The sequence below is a fragment of the Culex quinquefasciatus genome, chromosome 2 (genome assembly GCF_015732765.1).
Source record: "Culex quinquefasciatus strain JHB chromosome 2, VPISU_Cqui_1.0_pri_paternal, whole genome shotgun sequence".
Lineage (NCBI taxonomy): Eukaryota > Metazoa > Arthropoda > Insecta > Diptera > Culicidae > Culex > Culex quinquefasciatus.
The window spans coordinates 28,581,810-28,608,653 of NC_051862.1; the positions used below are offsets into that span (position 1 = coordinate 28,581,810).

The 26,844-nt window shown below is 32.9% G+C and overlaps 2 protein-coding genes across 2 annotated transcripts; both read left to right on the plus strand.

Annotated features, from left to right (window-relative positions):
- The first annotated feature begins 5,299 nt into the window (after nucleotides 1–5,299).
- On the plus strand, nucleotides 5,300–18,692 carry LOC6046313 (fas apoptotic inhibitory molecule 1). Its single transcript, XM_001863499.2, has 5 exons — nucleotides 5,300–5,450; nucleotides 13,427–13,842; nucleotides 13,908–14,049; nucleotides 14,111–14,160; nucleotides 18,336–18,692. The coding sequence occupies exons 2-5, from the start codon at nucleotides 13,513–13,515 to the stop codon at nucleotides 18,558–18,560; spliced, it is 747 nt and encodes a 248-aa protein (XP_001863534.2). The 5' UTR covers nucleotides 5,300–5,450; nucleotides 13,427–13,512; the 3' UTR covers nucleotides 18,561–18,692.
- A 996-nt stretch (nucleotides 18,693–19,688) lies between these two features.
- Nucleotides 19,689–24,057, plus strand: LOC119768043 (adenylate cyclase-like). The gene is made up of 2 exons (XM_038258354.1): nucleotides 19,689–19,769; nucleotides 22,391–24,057. The coding sequence occupies exons 1-2, from the start codon at nucleotides 19,738–19,740 to the stop codon at nucleotides 23,973–23,975; spliced, it is 1,617 nt and encodes a 538-aa protein (XP_038114282.1). The 5' UTR covers nucleotides 19,689–19,737; the 3' UTR covers nucleotides 23,976–24,057.
- Nucleotides 24,058–26,844: the final 2,787 nt, after the last annotated feature.

Sequence of the window (26,844 nt, forward strand, 5' to 3'; positions counted from 1 at the left end):
TTAAACCAAATTTAAAAATTATTTTAATGAAAAAGATCTGAAAATTTTACAAAAGTTTAATTTATAAACATTGAAACTCGAACCAATTATTGCAAAGATATCACCAGTTAAAAATCACAGGATAATTAAGTGACAAATAGAAGAACTTATGTTCATCAATTCAATGTAATATTCAAAAACAAAAATAAAATTAAATTTACAAAAATAATAACTCCCCCCCCCCTTCCCCCCCTTCAAAGATATCCAGAAAACAAGGGATAACTTTTTTTCAAAAAACTTCTAATGGAAATTGTATTCAAATCAACTGAAAACAATTTGACATGCATTTTCCTGCGTTTAAAATCATTTTTAGCACGTCTGGGATCGATTTAAAATATTTTGATTTTTTTATGAAATTCCGTTGTACAGTATTGCAAAAAGATTTTTTTTCGGAGAAAAACAAATTTCTTCAATACCTAGATATTTTGAGTACTAATGATTGCAAAACAACTGGGCAGGTGTAAAATGCGTTTTCATTCAAGTGTTAATATCATGGCTTGCTATTTAATATTTCATATTTTTAATATGAATATACTTCAGGATACTCTAAATTACATATTTGACCTCCAATAAAAAGTTTCCAAACCTAATTTACAAGATTTCTTACTTTCTTTGGAATAACCCCAAAATCCAAGCTGGAACCCTCAATACGGCCGAATGAAAATCTTTTCTTTGTATAATTTGTCATTAACATACAGCAACAGATTGCCCGGATACACATTCGAGCATAAAACATTGCTAAACTTAGAGTATTTCATTTAAAAGCTATTTATTACCCAAAAGGTTACCAGAAATATTTATTTAATCCTCTGCCATATAATACTATAACATTTTATAACATTTTCGAATCAATCACAGAGAACAGTTTTCTGAGCAATTTCCATTAAAAAGTTTGAATGTTGGTTCAAAATAAGCAGAGATATGCTCAATTTTGTAAAATAAAAAGTGACTTTCTCCAAAATTTCTCACAAAATGTCAGGAAAGAGCTCTTCTTTCATTATGCCAAATATCAGACTTGCCGATTTTTTATCTACAGTTTGTTCTAGGAAACACACCGTGCGAGAGACATAAACTTCAAAAAATATTTACAACGTCCTAACCTAAAAGTGACGATAATACCAAAACAGTGTCCTATGAAATTCGGTGAAGCATTTTCGATTGCAAATTCAATAAAAGATTAGATTTGATTAGATTTGATTTGATTGGATTTGATTAGATTTGATTAGATTTGATTAGATTTGATTAGATTTGATTAGATTTGATGAGATTTGATTAGATTTGATTAGATTTGATTAGATTTGATTGAAGATTTTTAAAAATCAGTTTTTCCTGAAGAATATTGCGGGCCTCGTTCAAATGTCGTGTAAAAAAATCAAGCAAAGATTGATTTTAAGCTACAACTGAATTAAATTTGAACATAAACGTTTTTTTAAAGTAACGATGTTTTGTGAAAATACAGGTTAGTATGCTGCAAATATTTTTCAAAAATGCATTTAAGTTGATTAAATTTCCATTTTCATTCGATTACATTGCCATTTTTATTAAAACTTTAAAGTTCTGAAGAAAATAAAACAAACACATTCCAAATATTGTTTAACTGGTTCAATCATGCTTCAAAATAAGAATCATCCCAGGAAAATGTATTTTTGATAGTTTTCAGTTGATTTCAATTCAATTTGATTAAAGTTTTAGTGTTTATTTGACAAATATGCTTTGAAAATATTCTTACCTTTAAATTTGGATTTGAATTTTGGCCATTCACAAACCATGTGGACACTTTAAGGGGGAGAGGGGTCTGACGATTGTTCACGTGCCATACAAAATAAATACATTTTTTACAATTCTAGGGTATTTTTTAACAACCTGTGAGTCATGGCTTTCCTATGTAGATAAGAATTTTTGAAAATTTAATCTAGAATTGTTGGAAAGAGGGCAAGGGAGGGAGGGGGGTCTAGAATTTCTAAAAAAGTGTTTACGTGGTTTATTGATGGTCCTTTGATTGCCTATAAATATTATAGAAAATAGTGTTATCAATTTTTTGGCACAACCATTTTTGGCCGCCATTTTAGATTAAAAAAAATCAATATTTAATGCAAAAATTTGATAAATCCCATCGAAAGCAAATCAGCCAACAAAAACCATAATTTAACGAAAGATGACAATGTCAACTTTACTTTATTCCATGTATATTAGACAGTTAATGAAAAATGTCATAACGTTAACGAAAATTAAAAATAAAGTAGAATATAAATAACATTTTAGTAAAAAAAAATAAAAAAAACTCCTTATAAAAAAAAACATTTTATGGTTTTTTTTTTTTTAACAAAAATTATTTTTATAAGGTCCTTTTCGGTACTGGGACCTGGTTAGGACCGAGTCGGCTTTTGTAATTACATTTGACTTAATAATTACAGAGGATCTTGTGTGTAAATGTTAGTGGGAGGGGAGCCGATTACCCGCGGCCTACTCGGGGTTAGTAGCTGGGTTAGTAGACATTTTACGATTTTCCAACTCTATTGCCTGTCACCAGAAACCAAAAAAAGATCGCACACTCACAAGAAGAACCTCAATCAAGGCAAAATGAAGTGAGCGATCGTAGTGATCATCACGCTCACCCTCTCTCATTTTATTGCTTTCAAGCCACGCCCCAAAGCATTCTCCGGTGGCAACTTTTGGAGGAAGAAAAGAGAAAGCTGACGGTGACGATCACGCCGCCTGCCAAAACGGGACAGATCGTGTTTGGAGCTTTCCAAGTGGCGATGAAAGAGAAGGCCGACTACTGCGATCGTTGGGAAGCTTGATCGGGAAGAAGTTAAGAATGCGCCGAGATGTATGCAAAATGCATGACTAAAATTTTGTTTGCTTGGGTAGTTTGGGGTAAATTGGAAAAAAAAATCGATTGAACTCGTGTTTTGTTAAGAAATGCATGTTTGCTCACTCCAAAACAAGTTCCGAATCAACTGATTGATCAATGAAGATAAAACTAAACCAGACACAAGCCACAAATCGAATGTCGGTCATAATTCGCATTTGATATGATGTTCGTTAACCCTTTCCCAAAAATTTATCAATCGAAAAATGTCCCAAAACATAATACCAACAAGCCCCTCTGAAAGGCTCGTGTTTGGGTGCCATAAAGCTTCCAAACGGCAAACGAGGGGGTTTTGCAGTTGGTCACACATAAATCATTCGAAACCACTTCTTCTTTAGTTAGTTTTAACGTTTTTTTCACCTGTCTGGAATGTTGTCCTGTGACATCGATGGAATGTTGAAAGTTGAAATCAATTCACTACCAGAAGAAAATGGCAAAAGGCATAATTAGGTAAATTTATTAATTTGCCCCAAATGGTCCCAAAATGGCCGATTGTCACGCGAACTCGACAATTATGTCTAACTTGGGACGGCACTTTTACGCTCGAGGAGCTTCAATCCAATAAAACGGAACATTTCATTGCTTAATTTTCGATTTTGTTGTTGTTCAAAGGAGAAAGAAAGAATCTTCATCAAAAGAGTTTCGTGTACCCTAAAGAGAGAGTTTCGATAGATATTCTTGAAAATTTTGATTTTTTGTTGAGATTTCGAAAGTGATTTTAATCATTGTGTTTTTCTTTTCCTACACAAAAAAAAAAACATGGTAATATTACATCTGGGAAGGGGTACATCTTTTATGTCAGAAAAAAGGTGTAATTTTACCTCTGGAAATGTGTAATTTTACCACTTTTCTGGTGTAATGTCACTTTTTCAGTCTAAATGGAGGTAAAATTACATCATAAAAGAGGTAATATACAACCTTCCAAAATTACAGCTTCCAAATTTACATTATTTTTTTCTGTGTATCGCTGGTTAAAAATCTGCTTAAACATTAAATTGTTTAATTAAAATTTTTGTCTGATTTTCCATGAAGTATCTTTCAATTATGCACACTAATATCACAAGATCACAAACTTTCAAATTAATTCATCAAGCTGTCGCGTTCTAACTGAAGCATTTTTGAAATACTTGAAACACAAAAAGGAAATGAGTTGCAACTTTTGTACGTAACCCAAGTCATAACCTCAAAACGAAACAATTTAAACAACAAAAGTTTTCTTTCTCTTCTTCTTTCACCCATTTCGAACAAAAAACTTTCCCCCAAAAACGGCAATTCAACTTTCAAACCCAATCAAAGTTCGCTTTGGAAAACTTGCACTGCATGTTGGCAAATTTCTCTGCAAAACAAAAACAAAACAGGGTCAACAACTGCTTTTCGCCAATCACAAAACTATTTTTATCGTCCGACACGGAATGAAGTTGTTTGCGTGTCTTTGGCGAGTGTTTGTGTGGCTTTGGAATTATATGGCGGTTGCTTTTTTGTTGTTTTTATTTGAAGCACCAAGCGGCTCCTCTCTTTAATTTCCACGTGAAAACGCAGTAGGCTGGGGAGTGATAAAAAAATGACACGAAAGGCTTTGCTAAATGTGTGTTGGTGCACGTGCATGAATCATAGTAGTCTGTGGCGGGGTATTGCGTGAAGGCCGGTTGGAGTTTTGTTTACATGGAGATACGCTGGGCCACAACAAATCGAGGATTGCTGCGATAGACTGGTTCAATTGTTTGTTTGGTTTTGAACAGTATGAATCAAGTATAGTATCCATCAATCATCAACTTAACGGTCAATTTGAATTATCAGAAACTCGCCACATCTATTTTGAATTCACCACTGCACCAACAAGTGTAAGTTTGACAGTTGTGTGGTGCACGTTTTCACAACTAGATGGCTTAAAATTGAAAACTGTTCAAAAAATTTTCATGTAAAATTTTCAATTATCCTTTTTAATATTCTTGAATATTTTTCATTTCGGAATCGTAACAAATTTTTGAAGCAACCTATCACAAAGCTCAATTTTTCGGCAGTTGTTTGCAAACGATTTTGCCCACATCATATTTCACCGAAGCAAAGCAGAGTGCTTGTATCTTGTTTTCGACCTCACGTTCTGCAACCATAAATAGGCTCATAAAACCCAAATTTCGATGGTGGCATCGTTCCTCCACGTGGTTGTTCCACGCGGTGTTTTGGTAGGCTGTTTCTAAACAGTTGCTGCGCGGTTTCCAGCTTGAGTGGTGTGTTGGGCGGGTAGACTGCATTCGGGAGCTGATATCGTACACGACGGCCTGCTTGGATTGAGGGGGGTTTCAGTTGGAGAATTGCACGCGTAGTGAACGGATGGATATTCGTGGTTTGCTGTAAATGTGGTGAAATTGGTAAAGTTAAGAAGAATACTTCATTAAAGCTAAAGAAACCTCGATATCAAAAGGATTACAGTGACATAAAGGAAAACTGGAATAATTTGGTGGATTTAATAGTCATGGTCAATGGTACTAAATGAATCCTGGCTTTGACCCTCAAGAGTAGCCTCATCAATAATTCAGTGGTAAGCGGAAGTGGATTGTAAAGGGGGCTCAGTTTCGTGGAATACATTAAGTGCAATCGATTTTTTTTCTTACTATTATCCTTGAAACGAACAAAGAATTTTTTTTCACTGCAAGTTTAATTTCTTTTTTTTTTTGAATGAAAATTTGTTAATCCATTCCTTATATTGTCATATTCTTTATATTATAGAACAGAAGAGATCCTCTGCATTTTTTATGCATTTTAACGAAAAAATTGCCGAATGCTATAGAAACAGAGAAATTTTCTGTGACTTCGGAAAACAAATATTTTGCGTATTTAAGATGATTTGCATGATGCATGATTTGCTAATCTATCAAAGTTTTCTTACAATTTTGGTAGCTTTCTATAAGAAGATATTAAATTAAAAGGAATGCTTTTGAAACATTAAAAAAATCTGTATCTTGAGAACAGATTTTCTGATCGATTTGGTGTCTTCGAACAAGTTTTAGGATTTGCTTAGGACTTTTTAGAAAAAAATAGCGCACATTAACCATTTGTTTAAAAAAAAACCTAAATTTTAGATATGTTTTATATGACAAATAAATCCATGTATTGAGCTATGGCACTACAGTGCCATCCCGTTTTTGACAAAACGTTTTTTTTTTTCAAATACAGTCCAGAGTCGATTATCCGGAAAAAAAAACTTCGAATGACGAAAGAAAAATATTCCGTTGCCTTATTATTGTTTGTTGAACTTAAGTATGACCTCTAAACTAAACTAAAGTGATTAAGAATTTTTAATTTCAAGGTGGCGGCCAGTATGGCCGTAACGAAATATTGAAAAATATATTTTATTATTTAATAGGTAATCAACAAATCAAATTTCATTAAAATGGGTCGTAGAATTCGGATAATTGAGCATGGACTGTATTTCTGCTTGCTAAAAAATAACGTCAATTTTTAAATTGTTCATTCTTGAGTGAAATTTTAAATTGCTTTTTGATCAGTGATTTAAAAGTAAAATGAAGTTAGTCGTATTCATCAGACATTTTTGACGAGAGAAAATGTGTCAAAAAGTCGTGTTGCCAAAAACGGGATGGCACTGTGGTAGTGCTGCCATTTTTTCAGAAAAAAAAGATTTTTTGAAAAAATACTTTACCCATAATCAATTTCAACCAATTCTGTAAGACAATCAAATTAAGATGATCTATCAAAAAAAATTTTTTTGTCGATACATCTAAAGGTGTACACACTTTTAATACGTTTTTAGTGTTTAAAGTTTCTTTTTTTTTAATTTTGGATTCTTGGAGACTATTTTTTAAAAAGTTTTTTTTTTCTGTTTCAGTAGTTTTCTGATATTTTCTTAAACAAAAATGAATGATTTCTGAGAATTTACAGTAAATTTGAGATTTTTGAAACCACCTTCAGGAAAGGTTATTCTCACAAACAAAAAAGAAAGCGTTATTGAACAATTTTTAAAATATTCCAGAAATTTGATCAAGAAATCTGATTTAAAATTGTAAAAATATATCGATTGAAGGTGAAACTTTAGGCCAGGTCATACAAATCTAAAAAAATGTTGTGTTGCAAAATCAGAATTAAAATCGAAATTTCCCTAACAATTATCCCGGGCAAAATTAAATACCGTAAACTGGGGGACTTTGATAGGATTTCAATTTGTTTTTAGAATATTTTCCAACAGGTAAGGTTTTTCTCAAGATTATTGTTTTTAAAACATGTACTGGGGTAGGCCACACAAAGTCCATGCACTATTTCGGAAAAAAAAGTTTTTTCAATAGTGCTTAGAAAAATAGTTACGTTAAAAATTCTTAGTTTGAATTCCGGGGTGACTTTCATAGTCATAGTTTTTCTTGTTAAAATCATATTTAAGATGTTCAAACTTCATTTGTACGTTAAATGTACCATCACTAAAGTAGCTGTTGTTAAGAAAAAAATCAATATTTATATTTAGTTAACTAAGTGTATAAGCTTTCAAGCAAAATACATATAAATTTTAGGTAAAATTGTTAAAAAGTCGGAATTTTGCCTGAAATTTCTTAAAACTAGTTTTGTTTATAAAATTATCGATTTATATTACATTTTATACTGAATTCGAAGCACAAATCGCAAGTTTTCACATTTTACATGAAATTTGTTCAATTGAAATTGCCTATAAATTTAGAGAGTTTTTATAATTGTGTTTCAAAAACAAATATTATTTATTTTTTACAAACTTTTTTAACCTTCTCCTAATGGAAAATTGTCCAAAGAATCCGAAAATGAATTCCGTTTTCCGATTCAAAATCATGTTCAATGAGAAAATCATGACACTTTGAGAAGTTTAAAATAATGACTTTCATCAACATTCTCTAACTGTAGGTAACTAACTTCTTAAACTATTCTAAGTTTTATGAAAAGTTCTTTTTGAGGTGCTTTGAACACTTCTCTACGATGGTCAGTTTTATTCTAAACCATTCCGTACGTATTTTGATTGTACTCTTCATTTTGCGGACAAATCGCAAACCTATCAAAGTCACCCCGGCTATCAAAGTCACCTCGTTTTACGGTATTATTTTTTTATTTTTTTTGTGTTTTTGACAAATTGTGAATTAATAAAAATGAGATTTTGTAAAAATGAGATTTTATTGTATATAGCTCATGCTGTAGCAAATATTTTTCAAAATTTTTGTCTTATCGCCCCCGCCCCTTTCCCCCTCCCCCTTCAATATCGGCCCGAAGAACCAGGGGCCATTTTTTCAAAATGCTTCAACAATTTACAAAATTTTGAGTGCAGTCAGCTAAAAACAAACTAAACTGCATTCCCCTGCGTTTATAACCATTTTGAAGATGTTTTTAATGTTTTCAATTTGAATGAATTTTCGATGTACAGCTCCCCAAAAAAAATTTCATCAAAACTTGGATTTTTTGAAATCTAATGATTGATTGCAAACCAGCTGAAGAAAGTAATGATTTTGTGCAAATCCCGGTCTTAAAAAATTGTTTTGCAAAATCAGAATTAAAATTGAAATTTTCTTTACAATTATGTTGATAAAATGCACCTTTTCAGCAAATTTCCATTTAAATTTTTTGAAACAAACCCAAATTATTTCAAGTTAGACATATTTTTTAAAGAAAATACACCCATTATAAATAATATAGAAAAGTCAAGAAACTTCCCTAGAATTTTCATTCTTAACTTTGTAAATAAGACAACTGGTTGCTGAGAACAACTACAAAAGGCTTAATAAAAGCTTGAGTATTGTGAAAATTGAACCACCTAAACTGCTCACATTTTCAACGGATGGTATCTGGGAGATATTGTGTTTTTTTTGCTAAAACATTTAACAAATGTGAAATGGTGTTCTATGTATTTATGAATAAGCAGTTTAATTTAAAGATCTCACCAAATATTTGCTAACAAACCTTTGTGCTCTTTTAAAATTTCAGTTCATTTTAAAAAAAAATTGAAATTATTTTTATTCAAAGAGATCAACAGAAAATGCACGAAAATGTTTGAATTAAAAATTCTAGAAAACTACCCCCCTTACACCGAGTAGCAATTTCTGATAATTGAACCTAAAATCTGGACCCTAGATTGTAAAATTTAAAAAAAAAATACTTCCGGAAACAACTTTCTGTGTATTATTTAAAATGTAAGAATTCATTGAGCTACAAATTTTCATTTTCATTTGATTCTATTTTGAGTCATGATAGCAAAGACCATATTATTTTGATGAATGTTGAGACTCCTGGATGTTTTTCAAAAACACAATATCAAACAGCTGTTAAACTACTTCTCCCCTCAACATTTGTTCCAACATTCAATTAAATTCAATTGCAACCAAACATATTGCCTTCTTACCAGAAAGCAAAAAAAAACAATGTACATTTCACGTTTCCCCATTATCCATTATGAAGAAGACACGCGAAGCAAAGTTCCATCCATCATCATCACTTTCACCATCAACCTTCCCACAAGCCTCCCCCTCGCATGGATCAAACATTAGACAAGAACAAGTTGATTGCTGAAAGCACGTCACGCTCGAAATCAGTCACGGCCACGATAAAAGGCTCTCTAATGTCTGTTGTACGAGTAGAAATAGGAATAGAACAGGTTTGAATATCAAAGGTGTAATCTTTCATCGAAGGATAATTTAATTAGCAGATGCAACAGTTTTATATAGACATTTTCAGCGGTTTCAATGGTTTGTTTGATTTAATAAAAAAAAAAATACAAATTTATTTGACTCTTGAAAATATAGGAAATAATTCAAAGTTTTTTTTTTGCAAACTTTTATCCATCTTATATCGATTTTAAATCTTGCTGGTTTCACCTCACACTATCATTTTTGCTTCATAGTACAAGTTGTGCCGGTATACCCATTGGCCTACAAAAAAAAAAAAACAAAAGCAGCAAAAACACTAGTACACCCAAACGAAAAATATATCTCAAAATGTGCAACAGTGAATTTGCTGCAGAAAATGTTATATTTTATAACATTTTTTGCAGCAAGCCCATAGATCATTTTTGCCCGCGTGTAAACACGTCAGCGATCTGCAGTTCTCACCAACACATAGAATGCTGGCGCGTCCCCTAGCAACAATCTAGAGAGAACATTATGTTCGCGCTCTGTCCCTCACCATTCATCAAGCGTCCATGGCGCGGTCGTAGCGTGTCGGATCAGCAACCTAGAAGTTGGTGGTTCAATCCTCGTTCTGTTAAGGTTTTTTTTTCTGCAATACAATCAATCTGCCGTCGGTAATGTCGATAATTGTCGGTAACGGGCAAAAATGTCATACCCCTATATCGCAAAAAATGCATGAGGACAGTTTTCATGCAGATTCTGATATACTTTCATGCCGCCATGTATCACAATCATGCGACCGCCGGTTGGGTGTATAGACAACACAGCAGCAAAAAAAAGAGGGGTGCTATCACTAAAACACCTGCACTTTTTCAACTCAACACCATGCCACTTACACGTTTCCTACAACGATAAAAAAGGAAAATAAAATCGGAAATTATTTCCATAAAAAATCGCACCCTCGTACCTCGTTGGGGAAGGTGTCTGAATTATTGATATTGGCGCAAACGAGCTGCCTGAATGGGTCGATTTCAGGGCTTTATAGTACCCTCCACCAGTAGCCATTTAGTGATAATGACTTTGACGGGTGAAGGATAGTTATGGTGGATTGAAGCGTATCGTGTGGCGTGTACTATTTGTAAAAGATTTCTGATTTTGTGAACAAAAAAATGGTTGTTGATGGCGGTAAAAGATGGTTTTGGTGGAATTGACCACAAATTGTTATTTTGGGCACAATAAGTGGCAACATTATGAGACTTTGCTAGTTGAATTAATTCAATAAGTGCTGAAAAATCGAGTTTGAAGTGAGTATCACACTTTTTTTAAGATGAACACACGCCAATTTAAGACCTAAGTCGGTCATTCGATTTTTTTTTGTATTTTTTTATCCGGCTCAAACTTTTTTGGTGCCTTCGGTATGCCCAAAGAAGCATTTTTGCATCATTAGTTTGAAAGTATTTTTTTCGAAGAGATCAGAAAAGATATCCTGGTTTCAAATCCAAGCAAGGCAACATCTCAGCAACTAGGGAAAATTCTCGTTTGTTTGGCAGGTTAAGCTGTCGCTCCTAACTCCATCCAATTTGGTGATTTTCAATATTTAATCACTAATTTTGCAAAACTTTTGATAGAAACTTGTTTGCTCACTTCTTATTGAGCTATTTATCATTCGGTTTATTTTTAGAACCTATTTAATTAGCTTTTATCTAATGTCAAAGTTCTTACCTGCCAACATTAGAGGCACGCTGGAGTTAGATGCTGTTCCCCTAAGGGTAGTATCAGCATAGTTCAAAAAAGCAAAATATAGAGAATTGTCTCAGCTTTTCATTTTTTTTTCTGGGTACTAATTTAAAAAAAAGAATAACTGCGATTATTTTCAAAAAAGTTACCTAAAAATGGCTATAACTTGAAAACGGTGCGCTTTATCAAAATTTCACTGATGCACTTTTTGATTGTAAATTCAATTTTACTTCGAAAAATGAAGTTGACAAATTTTTGCGTCCAATATTTCGATTTTTAGAAAATATCAGTATTGATTCAAAAATTCATAACTCGGTCAAATATTTTTTGCCTATTTTGGAAATTTCTGAAAAGTTGGCGTTTTATTTCACCTAAAACATAGAAGACAATAAAAAAAAAAGGTTTTATTTTGAAAATCAAGTTTTAATGACAAAAAGTTCAATTTAAAATCACCAAAAAAAGTTTTACCGTGTATCGTTTTTTCCAGTGTAGTCCTTATCCTTACCTTCAACTTTGCCGAAGACACTAAATCGATCAGGAAATTCCTTCCAAAGATACAGATTTATAATTTTTTATAAATCATTTTTGTATGGATAGCTGCCAAATTTGTATTGAAAATTATATGGAAAAAGTGTTGTGTAATTTACTCCTCATAAATTGAAATATGATTACATCTAAAAGATGTATGATTGAACCAACAAAAATTTCAAAACATTTTAAAGTTAAATAATGTTTTATCTTTGGCTTTTTCCTTAATTATTTTTTTTAATTTTTAACCCCTTGTTCAAATCCATCCATCACAAAAAGCATGAAACATTGTTACAGTTTTTTTTAAACCGAAAAATATCGCAGAATTATTGTAAATCCTTCAGTTTTGAAAAGCAAACTTGAAAAAAAAAAAAATTGCAGCAGCCTATTTTGAAAAATTGTCAAGTTATGAAAGGAAAAACAATTTTACTAAATTATCATTCAAGTATCAAAACTGGATATAAAAATTAAATATTGCGTATTATTGAATCTTCTGCCCTTTATAAATGTTAGTCTTGATTCATTGTTTTTAATATTGTTTTCGAAAAGATCGGAAAATTTCACGAATTTTAGTTTAGTTATTTCTGTGAGTTTTTTTGCTTTAGTTTCGTTTTTTATTAGTTTTGTTGTTTTTGGTTTAGCTTAGATTTTCGTGTTTTAGTTTTGTTTTGTTTCTGTAATTTTTTTTATTTAAGCTTTTTCAGTTTTGCTTTTTTCTCTTTTAGTTTTGTTTCATTTCTTTATGTTTGGTTTTTTTCTTTGATTTGTTTTTTTTTTGTTTTTTTTTTATTCTGTAGTTTTGTTCTTTTTTCTTTTACTTATTTTTCCTTTTATTTCATTTTTCTTCATTCATTGGTTTTTCTTTCAGTTTTGTTTTGGATTGTTTTTTATTTCAGTTTTTTCAGTGATTCTTGTTTTTTTTGTTTGTGTTTTCTTGAGGGTTTTTTTTGCTTTAGTTTAGTTTTGTTTTGTTTTCTTTTAGTTTTTTTTGTTTTTGTTTCGATTTTTGTTGTTTTAGTTTTGATTTGTTTCTGTAAATTTTTTTATGTAAGCTTTTTTTTTGTTTTTTTTTCTCTTTTAGTTTTGTATCCTTTCTTTAGTTTTGTTTCATTTCTTTTAGTTTTGTTTTTACTTTTAGTTTTGTTTTTTTCTTTTATCAATTTTTTTTTAATATTTTTTCTTTTAGTTTTTTCATCTTGTTTTGTTTTCATATTTTTGTTTTGATTTGTATTTTATTTCAGTTTTTTCTGTTGTTCTTGTTTTTTTTCTTTCAGTTTTGTTTTTTTTTGCTTAAAATTTTGGTTTGGTTTTTAAATCAGTTTTTTTTCTGTTAGTCTTGTTTTTTCCTTTCATTTGTTTAATTCCTTTTGGTTTTGTTTTTTTGTTTAAGTTCTGTTTTTTTTTGTTGGTTTAGCTGCTTTCTTCAAGTTTTGTTCAATCTTTGAATTTTGCTATTTCGAAGGCCGCGATACGCTCCATATATTTTTTTTTTTCAATTTAGATTTTATTATTTTTAAGTATCAAATATTCTTGAAAAAACTAACAAGATTTAACAAAGTACTGATTCATATTAAAAAAAAATGTCGATTTGGTATGATCTAGATTCCTAAACATGCAACCATTTCTAATCAAAGTTTTGTAAAACCTTCCTTTTTCAAACTTCCAGCCATTTCGCATGGACTACCCTGAATAACAAATACAAACCAGGCAGCAATAAAGTTATAATTTTCCCATTCGCGCCAAAACACGCGAATGAATCACGGCATTCTAAGTGCATCATCATCATCATCGGCAACACGAAGTCTCGTACTCAGCACCAAACCCTGGGACGGCATGAGGACCGGAAGTGAACCGAACAACAACAACACCTACGGCGATGGCAAGTTTGTAAACAAGGAGGTGGTGGCCCGGTGGCGGGTTCCGATGCATGGCCAGATTTACGAGATCGAGTTCGAGCATGGAACGGCCAGCGGCAAGCGGGTGCTGTGGATTGATAAGCAGGAGATTTTCCGGCGGGATTGGATGTTCAAGCTGGTTGGAGAGGACATGTTCCGGTTGGAGGATAAACGGTGCATTATAAGGGTGAGGGACTTTTGGGAGATTTAAAAGGTTTTGTTATGATTAAACAAATAAATCCAATTGTTCAGGTTGATCCTCTCCTAGGCTTCAAGTACAGCTACTCGCTGTATGTGGACGGGAAATCGTACGAGCAGTTCACCGAATCACAGGCCAAAGCCCTCAAAACCTGGGAGGTCAACTTGGGGGACAACTTTTACCGAATTGTTTTGGGTAAGTTTATTTTTAAACGTGTCTTTCATTCGAGTTTTAACATATTTTTCTTCAATTTCAGAAAAGAACACCCTCAACATCTACGTTAATGGAAAACTCATTGAGGAAAATGTAAGCATTTCATCACGAACTGAACAATATGTAGCACTTTAGACTGACCCAAATTGTGAAAATAAGTGGAAGATTTTTGCAATTCGTTGTGACTGCGATCGTTGAATTTTTAACTTATATTTTGTTAAATTTATGGAACATGAATTTTGATCAAAGACGTCATTGAAATCATATTTTTTGTTTGTAAAAGATTTCTTTAAAATGCTGTTTGAATTGGTTATAAAAGGATTTAAAAAAAAACTGCAATGTATTCGTAAATTGACCTTAAACCCCAAATGAAGAATTATATTTATTTAAAAAAAAAACTGCTTATTGAATTGATCTAAAGCACATTCTCACACTTACTGAAATGGCTACTTTAAAAATATATATAAAAAACGTTACTTGATCCACCTTAAGGTGGTTGGTGCCTTCCTCACATTCATGTTGTATTTTAGGTTGTATTTACAAATTGATTGAAGAGTTTTTTTTAATCTTTTTATTTCTTTTTCTTTTCTAATTTTTTATAATTATTGTTCTTACCAGAACAGCAATTTTCAATTCTTTTTTACCAACTCTCCAAAATAAAGGAAAAAAGGCTGTAATTAAATTTAAAAGTGTTAATATGCCAACATTAGATGCACGATGGAATTGCATGCTGTCCCCCTAGTCTTAGTATACAATGTCTTATGAGTTGTATATTTCAGTAAAAAGTTCGAGTAAATCTTTGTCGAGACAAAATGATGTTTTCAGTCAGCAACATAATTACAACAGACTTTTTCCAGAAGAGACGCAGACACTGCTTAAGCAATGTGGCAACCGGGCGATACGCATGCTCTGCGGCTCTCGCGCTTAAGCAAAAAGTCCCGGCCTTTGAGGTTATGCAAAAATCATCTTTTTTTGTAGATAAAAAAAAACTTTTTCATGGCATAACTTTAAAAGTACTTCACTAAACAGAATAAAATTTAATAGGGTCTTAGGGGACCCCAAAACGAACAGAATAAAGCAGATCCGGCCAAAATTGGTTCAGCCAGTTCTGAGATAATCGTGTGGAAAAAAACATGTCTACACACATCACCACAGACATTTGTTCAGAATTTGATTCTGAGTCGATAGGTATACGTGAAGGTATATCTAGGAGGTGTATTTAAGAAGTTCATTTTTCGAGTGATTTTAAAGCCTTGCCTCAGTGAGGTGAGGAAGGCAAAAAGAAATGAAAATTCTGCAGAAAAATACAAAATTTGAAACTCTATTTTTTACAATTTTAAATAAAGCCAATAACTTACAAGTCACACACAAAAATCAAGTGATTAGTTAATAATTTTTATTTTATAGAATTCAAATGAGGATGAATTATGAGAATTGATATTCGCATTCAGGCCTGCCCAACGTACGGCCCGCGGGCCGGATCCGGCCCGTGAAGCCATTTCATCCGGCCCGCGACGGCTTTTCAAATTAGTTCTATGACCTTAAGGGCCGGCTGTTCATAAAATATTAAATAAATAAATTCATTGCCTGAATTTAAAAAAAATAAGCTTCAGATCAAATTTGAATGTATAATAACAACATTCTTCATGTTTGAATATATTTTTTTATAAATCTTATGATTTCTTTATTGATATTTTTAAACTGAAAAATGATTCAAGAAAACAAAATTATCCATTTCGTAAAATTTTGAAATTTACGAAAACACTTGGATTGTTCTCTAAAAATGTACAAAAAGACACTAAATTTCAATTGCTTTCAGTTCTAACTGTGTTTACTTAAAATTCATTTATTTTTCTATTTTTTTACATAAATAAGTCAGAAAAAACTAATGTATTTTCCAGAACAACTTTTTCATACCGAAAATAAATCGCTACATTTTTTTATTGTAGTGTTGAGGAAACTAAACTTAAAAAATTGTAACGACCATTGAAACAAACTAAAAAAAACTAAAAATAAAATAAGTTAATTAAACACATACTTGAATGTTATTTTTGATTTTCATTCTTAAAATCAAGATATATGAATCTTATTTTCAACACCAGTTATTTTATTTATTTACTTTGAAAGAACCCAAGCATAAAAAATTAAAAAAAAATGAGTTTACTTTTTCAACTTTTATCAAATATAAGTTCCGGCCCGCCACTGCTTCAGAAAAATCAGATCTGGCCCGCAGGGCCAAAAGGTTGGGCACCCCTGCATTAAATATTACAAAATGTTTATTTTCGCAAATTATCGTTGACATATCATGTTTAAAATTTAATGCATTCGCTTAGAATATATTTTTTCATAATGTAGTTAGTTTCAAAGCATAAATCATTAAATTTTCACAAAATTCCGTATTTTTTGAAAGCACACAATTTTTTTATAATTTGCAATATGGGTATCGAACGATTCAAAATTTTGCATGCATTTTCACTGTTTAAGGGTTTTTGAATGAAATACTGAAATTTTCACAAAATTCCGTATTTTCTCTAAAATACAAGATTTTTGAATTCGCAATTTGGGTATCAAACGATTCGAAATTGGGCATGTATTTTCACCGTTTTAGGGTTTTTGAATGAAATACTCAAATTTTCACAAAATACCGTATTTTTTCGAAAATACTCAAATTTGTATAACTCGCAATATGGGTATCAAATGATTTGAAATTTTGCATGTATTTTAAATGTTTTAGAGATTTTTGAGTGAAATACTAAAATTTTCACAAAGTACCGATTTGTTTAAAAGAACTCAAATTTTTATAATTTGCAATATGGGTATCAAACGAAGCGAAATTTTATCTGCATTTTCAGTGATTAAGGATTGTTTGAATGAAAAACTCAAATTTTCACAAAATACCGTATTATCTCGAAAATACTCAATTTTTATTTTTTGCAATATGGCTATTACTTTTCTGTTTTAGATTTATTTTTAGTCAAAAACTAAAATTTTAAAATACTCAAATTATTATAAGTGTGTTGATACCCATATTAATATGAAGCCAAATTCTACTTATACTTGTTTTAGTATTTTTGAGAAATTACGATATTTTGTAAAAATTTCAGTATTTTATTCAAAAAACTCTCAAACAGTGAAAATGCATGTAAAATTTCAAATCGTTTGATACCCCATATTACGAATTAAAAAAATGAGTATTTACCACAAAGTACGGTATTTTGTGAAAATTTTAGTATTTAACTTACCATATTAACAAAAAAAAACTAACTTAGATGAAGCTTGAAAATTCAAAATACTATAGTTGGTTTTGATCAATTTTAGAAATATATTAAGAGGTTACATACATGTAGAAAATCAAAAATTTCATATTTCAGAAAATTTAATAAATCCACTAAAAAGATGATTTTCAATCACTCCTGAAAGTTTCATTAAGATATTTCATGATTAAACTGAGTAAGAGACGATTTACGTTCAAAATTTTGCCATGCGCAAAGCGAACTGTCGAACTTTGTGAGCGTTTTTCTCTGAACACCGAGTTGATTTACGGGTGCCACGATATCTCGAGATGGGATGGACCAAATTGGCTGAAATTTGGGGTGAAGACTCCCAAGACACATTCTGTGTGCATGACGAAGACCGATTTTGAAATTTTGCTTTTTAAAAAAATACAAAAATCAAAAACTGGAGATTTTTAATATGAAAAACATAAAAATATTTTTATCTTTTTTTCAAACAAACTTTTTGAAAATCGGGCTTCGTCATGCACACAGGACCGGTTTAACGAGGCTTCACCAAAATATTGAGCCGATTTGGTTAAAGCAGTTTGGAAATATCGTGGCACCCGTTTTTGAAACTGCTTACTTAAAATGGCTATATCTCGGCAATAATACAACCAAATATTTTCAAATTTATTTTGATAATAGTTTAAAATATGTATTTTAATGCTCTAAAACCATAATAAAGAAAAAAGTTTAGGTGTGTGCTCAAACCAACCTCTTACATTTTTGTCGATTTACATGTATGTAACCCCTTAAGAATACGTTATCGTCGGTTACCGTCTTGGTTACCGTCGATAAAATTATCGCCGATAGAATTATCGGAATAACGATAACGATAGAACTATCGTTATCGTTATTGAACCTCGATAATTTTATCGTTGATCAACACTCATTTTTTCCTAAAAAAAAATGAGACTTTTTCTTCACAACTTTGAACCAGTCTTATTTCAAACTTCAATTCGTCCTTTATCCTCCTTTTTCTTCCCCCTGCAGGGTGAGTTCGTAGATGGCGGCACCGACACGACCTTCATCGAGGACGGCAACCGGTTCGTGCTGAGTGCCCGAACCAGCGGCAACAAGCGCCAGGGGATAGTTCACGCGCTGGCCGTGAATGGCGTGCCGGTGCAGGACGGTTCCGGCGGCGGCGGCAGCAGTGTTGCCAGCACCGAGGATTGCGACGACGCTGGCGATGGCGAGTGGATCTCGGGAGTGGCGTGAAATCAATTGGTTTTAAGGGTTTGTTTGCGGTAAAAGTGATTTTTTAAGTGCTGTTTAATTGTACTGTTTACGAAAGTGATTTCTGTTGAATGCAAAAAAGTTGTAGAATAAAAGTTCAAGTTATTTCACTTATTTAAAATACTTTTTATTGCTAAAAATTGGATTCTCAAAATCAGAATTTCCAAATTTTTTTTAAATTTGTTGATAGGTTTTAGGGGACTAGCGTGCAACTTTTGCGTTAAAGGTTAAAGTTTAAACCGGAGCTATGATTAATATTTAAGATATTTTAAGATATTAAATCTACGGTTTTAAAGTTAAAACCAATTGTTCAATAACCAATCTTTTCATAGATTTTAAAGTTGCAAATTTTAGTTGTTTCAGTTAACGTTCCACCTTGATTTTTTTTTATCATAAGGCCGATGCAAATATTTAAAAAAGTTTTTGTCCCTCGGCCCTGACCGAGGTCAAGGGGGGGGGGGGGCAAAAAAATAAAAAAATATAAAAATTTAAATAACAAGCCATAGTCTACACATTTAAATGAAAAATGTGTTTTAAAATGCATTTTACACTTGTTCAGTTGTTTTGCAATCATTAGTTTTCAAAAAATCTAAGATCTGACAAAAACAAAAATTGTATCGAAAAAAAAGATTTTGCATCGAAAATTTTCAAAAAATCTTAAGATTTTTTAATAAACCCAAACATGCTAAAAATGATTTAAAACGCAGAAGAATGTATTTTAATTTGATTTCAGCTGGTTGCACTTGAATTTTCATTGAAATTTTGAAGTTTATTGTAAAAATATTTTTTTTGCCCCCTGATTTTTCGGGCCAATTTTGAAGGGGGGGGGGGGTGACAAAAACTTTTAAAAATATTTGTACCAGCCTAATTCGTTTGAAAACAACTCATCAAATGTTTATATTTGGATCAAATATTGCTAAAATGTGGTGCCTTTTACTAATCAGTAATTTCCGAGAACTCTAAACGACTTAAAACAAAAGCTGACGTCATCCGAAAATCTCAATGTTTGACGAGCATTGAATAGAAGTATTGATAAAGCGAAGCTATAGTATATAAATGGCATGGCTGTTATTTAAAGTCATTCTTCAAGTAGTTATCATACGAAGCAGATATAAATTGTGCAAGCAGAGTAGTTTAAAGAAACTGGTTTTCATTTGAGATGAAGCTTTCTCTAGGTTTTACTTGGTTGATGTAAGTATACCATTCATTTGTATTTTTTTTTTATTCACCGTAATTACAAAACATGGCATTTTTGAAGTTGATGCCAGTAAACGCTCCATTATCGTCTTAGTATGTTGGAACTGGGCTTCCTGAACATGCTTCAATCGGCAGAATATATTTTTAGTGGATTTCCTGCCAATAAATAACATTTTAATTTTCGGGTGCCATCCATCACTGGAATCATCTTAAGCAACCATGCGCACCCATGTGCATTTGTTGGGGTATCACAAATAAGGGAGTGCACATCTTTGTTTGAGATGATTCCGTAGCATTTATACCCTGAAATTTCAATGTTATTAATTAGCTGGAAATTCACTAAATTTCAATTCTGTTGATTGGAGCATGTGCAGGGAACCAAGACTTTTTCCGATTATTTTTTTTTAATTTCCTAATATTATTATCACAACAATAATGCAAAAATAAATCGGAGCGTTTGGTACGGTATGTCCACGCATCCTTCCTCCCCTGTAGATTCTGTGAAGTGTGATCCGTTCACAGAATCCTCTCTGCGGTGAACACAACGCAGTAGGGTTGGCTGCTTTAATTTTTGTTTTACATTTTCGGGTGTTCTCGGATGTACTGCAATTATTAATAATGACAAGAAAAGTGCTTGGGGCGTAATCTAATTACAAGACTTTCCAGCATGCTTTCATCGGACTGGCTGCGTTTGTGTTAGATTAGATTAGATTAGATTAGCATGTTCAGGGAACCCATATTTAAAATACTAAGATGTAACTGAAGCGATTACTGGCATGAACTTCATAAATGTCAAATTATGCTACATTTATTGTATTTTATTTGATAATTGAGCAATTCTCTACGAAATCAGTCTTTTTTTTTTGTATTTTTTAATACGACTGAAACTTTTTTGGTGCCTTCGGTATGCCCAAAGAAGCCATTTTGCATCATCAGTTTGTCCATATAATTTTCCATACAAATTTGGCAGCTGTCAATACAAAAATGATATATGAAAATTAAAAAAAATCTGTTTCTTTTGAATGATTTTTTTTTTCATGGAATTGTTGCCTTCGGCAAAGTTATAGGTGTGAATAAGGACTACACTGAAAAAAATTATACACGGTGAAATTTTTTTGGTTATTTTTAATTTCACTTTTTGTCACTAAAACTTGATTTGCAAAAAAAAACACTATTTTTTTTTATTTTGTGATATGTTTTAGGAAACATCAAATGCCAACTTTTTAGTGATTTTCAGAACGGGCAAAAAATCTTAGACCGCGTTATGCATTTTAGAATCAATCAGATTTTTTTTCCAAAATTCGAAATATTGGTCGCGAATATTTTTCAACTTCATTTTTCGATATAAAATCGAATCAGCAATCAAAAAGTACTCCAGTTTGGGTAAAGCGTTTCAAGTTAAAGCCATTTTTAGGTTACTTTTTTGAAAATAAACGCAGTTATTTTTTTTTTTAAATTAGTGCTAATGTTTGCCCACTTTTGGAAAAAATATATTTTTGAAAGGCTGAGAAAATTCTTCATTTTTTGCTTTGCCCATCGTGGACAATTTCCATACAATCAAAAACTTTTTTGCAACACAATAAAAATATTTTCATTCTTTTAAAATCGAGACTAACATTTCAAATATTGTTTTTGGAAAGATCATAAAATTTCACGAATGTTTCATGTTTAAACATTGAAAATCGGACCATTAGTTGCTGAGATATCGGCATTAGATAATGGTGGGATGTTGGGGTGAGACTTATAAACATCAATTTTCCTGTTTTTAAATACTTGCATGGCCTTAGCTCAGCAACTAAGGGTCGTATTACCAAGGTTCAAAAATGAAAAATATAGGAAATTTTCTCAGATTTTCAAAAATATTTTTTTAGGCAAACATGGGCACTTTTTTTAAGTTAATAACTGCGACTATTTTCAAAAAAGGCTAGAGCTTGAAAACGGTGCACTTTATCAAAATTTCACTAAAGTACTTTTTAATTGCAAATTTGATTTGAAACGGAGCTGAAAAACTTTTGCGACCAATATTTCGATGTTTTGGAAAAATCAGTATTGATTCAAAAAATCATAACGCGGTCAATGATTTTTTGCACAACCTGGAAATTTCTGAAAAGTTGGCATTTGATGTCCCCTAAAACATACAAAAAAAAGTGTTTTTTGCAAATCAAGTTTTAGTGACAAAATGTGGAATTAAAAATCACCGATTTTGTTCCCGTGTATCATTTTTTCAGTGTAGTCTTTATCCATACCTACAACTTTGCCGAAGACACCAAATCAGTAAAAAAATTCCTTCAAAAGATACAGATTTTTGAAATTGCATACATCATTTTTGTATGGACAGCTGCCAAATTTGTATGAAAAATTAACAAACTAATGATGCAAAATGGCTTCTTTGGGCATACCGAAGGCATAAAAAAAAGTTTCAGCCGGATTAAAAAATCAAAACAAAAATCGAATGACCGACATCTCTGATATTTGCTCATTTTCAAAAAAGTCGAGTTGTACTATCTTAATTGCTTTTTGTTTGATAGTGCTACCGATTAAGGAAAAAATATGTTTTTCTACTTATTTTTCATTTAAATTAACACCCTAATTGAAATTATTAACATTATTTTCAGGTTCGTCGTGCATCTTTTAGAATGCAACTCGTTGAAACGTGCTTTTGTAATAAACAATCCAAAAATTCTGATCGTGATAATGCAGCAAGCGAATGAGCCGGTTTTTCCAAAAACATACAATTACACAAGCTATGAAGAGATAATAGTAAGATCAGCTAAACTGAATGCGTTGACGACGGAAATGCAAACAGCGATTTCAAATGTTACAACATTAAGGATTCAAAGTGGATGGATGGAGAGTATTAATTTGATGGATCAACAGAGCATCGTGCAAATACACAATTGTAGCACTAGTTTAGTTATCATCAACCCAAATTTAAACTATCAAACGGCAGACCTAGCGATCGTTTATAACCGTTTAGAAAAGCTTCCAAAGCATCTGAATGTTTTGACCAATTTGGAGAAACTTTTTCTTCACGACAATCGAATCGAGTTTGTTGCGATGGCGGAGTTCAATGGTTTGAATAAACTAAAGTTGCTAGCCTTGCAAAGAAATAAGATTACCGAAATCAGAGCAACGCTACAGAATCCAGTGATCCTTCCCAAGTTGGAAAAAATCTTTATCGATAATAACCACCTCACCGATATAAATTTTGAGCATTGGAATACTCCTTACCTTAATTTAATTCATTTGCACGAGAATCAACTGCAGATCGCCCTTTCACTTCCGGGCAAACTAAACGGATTGAAAGGAGTCGCACTGGCCACCAATCCCTTAAACTGTGAGTGGCTTAACTCTACTTTGAAGCAACTTAAGGATCGTAAAATAACGGTATATGATGAACACATTACAAAGTGCAACGCAACAGGACCAGAATTGAAAGAAATTGTTCGCAGAGTCAACTTCAAGGAAACGTTTGCCACTCTGCCACTTTTACGACACAGTCAATTTGAATTAAAAGAATTTCTGCAAAGTAAACTGAAGAACTTGGAAGCCAACATTGAGATTCGGCAGCAGCGGAATGAATCGCTACAAACCAATTTTGACAAGATTGATATCAGAATAAGCGAGTTATCATCGAAAAGTGAAAAACTTCAAACAGAATTGCAAACCAATTTATTGCAAACCACCAACGCTACATCGACAACCGATCAAAAGCTGAAAGAAATGGAATCATTTTTCAAATTACAGATGGAATCGTTGCGAAAATCGGCCCTCGACATTACCGAAGCTACGGATTTGCACCTGCTGAAGAGCAATCAAAGTCCTGACCAGGAGCTAGTGGAGATGAGGCAACATTTCGAGCGGAAAATCTCAAAGCTTGAGACTGATGGTAAGAATTTTCAGGCAGAGATTCAACACGTTTTAAAATTATTGAACGAGCTGCAGCGACAACAGAACGAGTCTCCAACCAGCAGCACAGACTCGGTTCACGGAGGAACTTTCAAGCTAGACACATATGTAGTGACTTTTGTGGTTCTGGCAATCTTATTTTGCTTATACTTGGTGAAAACTAACTTTGGTTCAATCATGTGTGCCAAGTCTGACAAAAGGAAGAAAAATCGTGTGGGTGAAATGCCGCTTACTTCGATTGCTGATGACACCCAACAATACTTGGAACGTCAACAATTTGACAAAAAGTGAGGCCACCACCGGTTGAAATACATGTGAAATTTTATGTTTAGTTTAGTTTGCCGCAACATCATTTGTAATCTGTAGAATTATGGCAAAATAAAGCATTATTTGTAACAGTATATGATCAGGAGTTTTACTCTCACAACTATGACATTGAAACATAGGAGGTTTAACACTTTTGCTTTTATTAATCTGCTAAAGGAGCTATTACACTACCGCAAATAAACAAACAAACTCGCACTTTTTCGTGTTTGACAGTTTGCCAAACTCGCAAACAAGGCAAAATGTATGCAGGCTGACGTTTGTACAAACAAATCCAGGCAAACAAACAGAGCAGGCAAACTAGCAAACTGTCAAAAAGGGCGAGTTTGTTTGCCGTAGTGTAATAGCTCCTTAAGACCCCAAATTGCTTTTCATCATTCTTGAAAGTTTACATAAATATATTTCATGATTTAAGCCTTGCAACAGAAGATTAAACATTAAAAATTTGCCACGCACAAATCGAGCTGCCAAACTTGCAACGTGTGTTCATGAATATTTGGAAAAGTTACAATATTACAATATTTTACTTCTTGAAATCTGTTACTAAGTTGTGGATCACTTTGGAACTATTCTGTTCGCCAGCAAGTAAAAACGCGATGCGAAAAATTCAATGCAATGATTCATATGTTAAGGGATATCTGCCGTCTTCTTAGCTCTGAAACGACTAGGCAAGCCAATTCATGTTTGGGGCTCGTGCGTCAACATCAAAAACTGGGCAGAGTTTGATCTCAGGGAAGACAAGATTTGGACAAGATAAAAGATTTGAACCAGATAAGGCTCGATGATTAGTGCTTACTCACAATTTCTGGGAGGTTCAGAGATATTATTTATAAACGATGCATATTGAAGCTTAGTTTTCACTTGTGTACCGTTCACTGTGCAGGGATGATCTATCGGAACAAAATTCATCATGGATTCTTGGCTGGGCTTCATCTGCTTGCTGTGAGTATTGTGTGAACTAGTATGAACTATCGCATAGGGTTGCCCGTATGGGCACGGTAAATCGACACTGTCGTGCTAACTTGTTGCACGTCGCATTTTGACGTTCCGAGAAAAACGCGTTTTAATGTTTGACCTTGAATAAACAAAACTCGCACTCACATCGATTTTCAGGGTGTGTCATGGATAGCACGACAAGATTGAACCTTCTTCAATATGAAAAGTGACTTCAATGCACGGAGTATTTTCTCGGGATTGAAATCGAGTTTTGGGGAATCTGTGAAAGTCAAAATGCGAGGCATTGTGAGTTGCACAAAATGGCGTTCTTAACTCAATTTGGCTCAAAATGTGCGTGCGACAAGTTAGCACGACGGCGACGAAATGAGGCATGTAGCTCAAATTCCATAAACACCATTACTCTATTATTCCAGATTGGTCGCTCAAATAAACGTATGCAGAGCTGAGAAAATTTGGATAGATCCAAACTATCCAAAAAAGCTAGTCATCGATTTTGAGGATGGTAATGATCCGGTTATTCCACTAGATTTGAATTATAACAAGTATGAACAAATTTCTTTCCTGCATTTGACAACCAATGAACTGACGACGGAAATGCAATCGATAAGTGCAAATGCAACTGTTTTAGTGATTAATGATAGCGTTATAGGAAGTGGACATCTAATGAAGCAACATAAAAAATTGTATATTGTAAATTGTAGACTTCAAAATTTAATTAAAAGCCCTGATGGAATGTTTCAGACACAACAGTTGCGATTGAGTTATAATGCACTAAATAAAATTCCCAAACATTTGAATATGCTGAAGAATTTAGAAAGGCTTTACCTCGACGATAATGAAATTGAGTTCATTGAAATGGCTGAGTTTAACGGATTAAATAATCTTGGGATGCTTGCCTTGCAGAGGAACAAAATAACAGATATTCAAGCAACGCTACAAAATCCAGTAATTCTTCCGCAGTTGAAGGAATTTGATGCTGCACAAAACCATCTCACCGATATCAGTTTCGAGCACTGGAATGCTACTTTACTATCCGGAATATATTTAGAAGGGAATAAACTGCAGATCGCAATCTCACTTTCTGGCAAATTTACTGGATTGCGTCGAGTCGCACTCGGTGACAATCCCTTAATCTGTGAATGGCTTCAATCAACTTTGAAGGAGTTTCAGGAAAGCAGAGTTGAAATATCTGATCAATATAATCATAAGTGCAACGCAGCAGGACCAGATTTAAAAGAAATCGTGCGAAGAGTCAACCTTAAGGAAATGATTGCTGCTTTCCCACTTTTACAAAACAGACAATCTGAACTGGAAAATGTTCTAGAAAACCAACTGAACGACTTCGATGCATTCAGCAGAAATGTTTCAAAAAATTTGAGCATCTGAAACAGCAATTTCTCAACATCATGAGGCTCGAGTCAAAAACTGCCCACCATTGAAAAAACGGCTAATATCCACTTTTGCCAAAAACGAGATGTTAGCACTAGGTGATAGAGGATGTTCCAACGCATCTTCTGGAACTTGAATTTCACTGAAATAATGTTTAGACTTGGCTGCCGATGCGAAAAACCAAACGGCTAATATGCCACTCTTATGGGAAATTGCCTTGACGGAGATTTTGTGACAAACACTAAAACGCGTTTTTCTCGGAATACTTGATTTGGCATAATAGCCGAATTTTCAATTATGGGCAGAAAACAGATCATGAGTTGAACGAGTTACAAAAGTCTTAAAGCTCACGGCTGGATTTGCTGCCTGCGTCTGCTGAAAAGCGACGAAAGAAAAAATAAAATAAAATCTACGGAGTTCCACCAACATGAGCAAAAGCTGGACTAGCGATGTTGGTAGTGCTTAGCTTCTTCTGTTGCTTTTATGCGAT

Bases quoted from the DNA above. Each gene is read 5' to 3' on its own strand.
- LOC6046313 (XM_001863499.2), top strand. From the start codon at position 13,513: ATGAATCACGGCATTCTAAGTGCATCATCATCATCATCGGCAACACGA. The intron at 13,843-13,907 runs GTGAGGGACTTT...CCAATTGTTCAG, and splicing joins ATAAACGGTGCATTATAAGG to GTTGATCCTCTCCTAGGCTT. The intron at 14,050-14,110 runs GTAAGTTTATTT...CTTCAATTTCAG, and splicing joins CTTTTACCGAATTGTTTTGG to AAAAGAACACCCTCAACATC.
- LOC119768043 (XM_038258354.1), top strand. From the start codon at position 19,738: ATGAAGCTTTCTCTAGGTTTTACTTGGTTGAT. The intron at 19,770-22,390 runs GTAAGTATACCA...CATTATTTTCAG, and splicing joins CTAGGTTTTACTTGGTTGAT to GTTCGTCGTGCATCTTTTAG.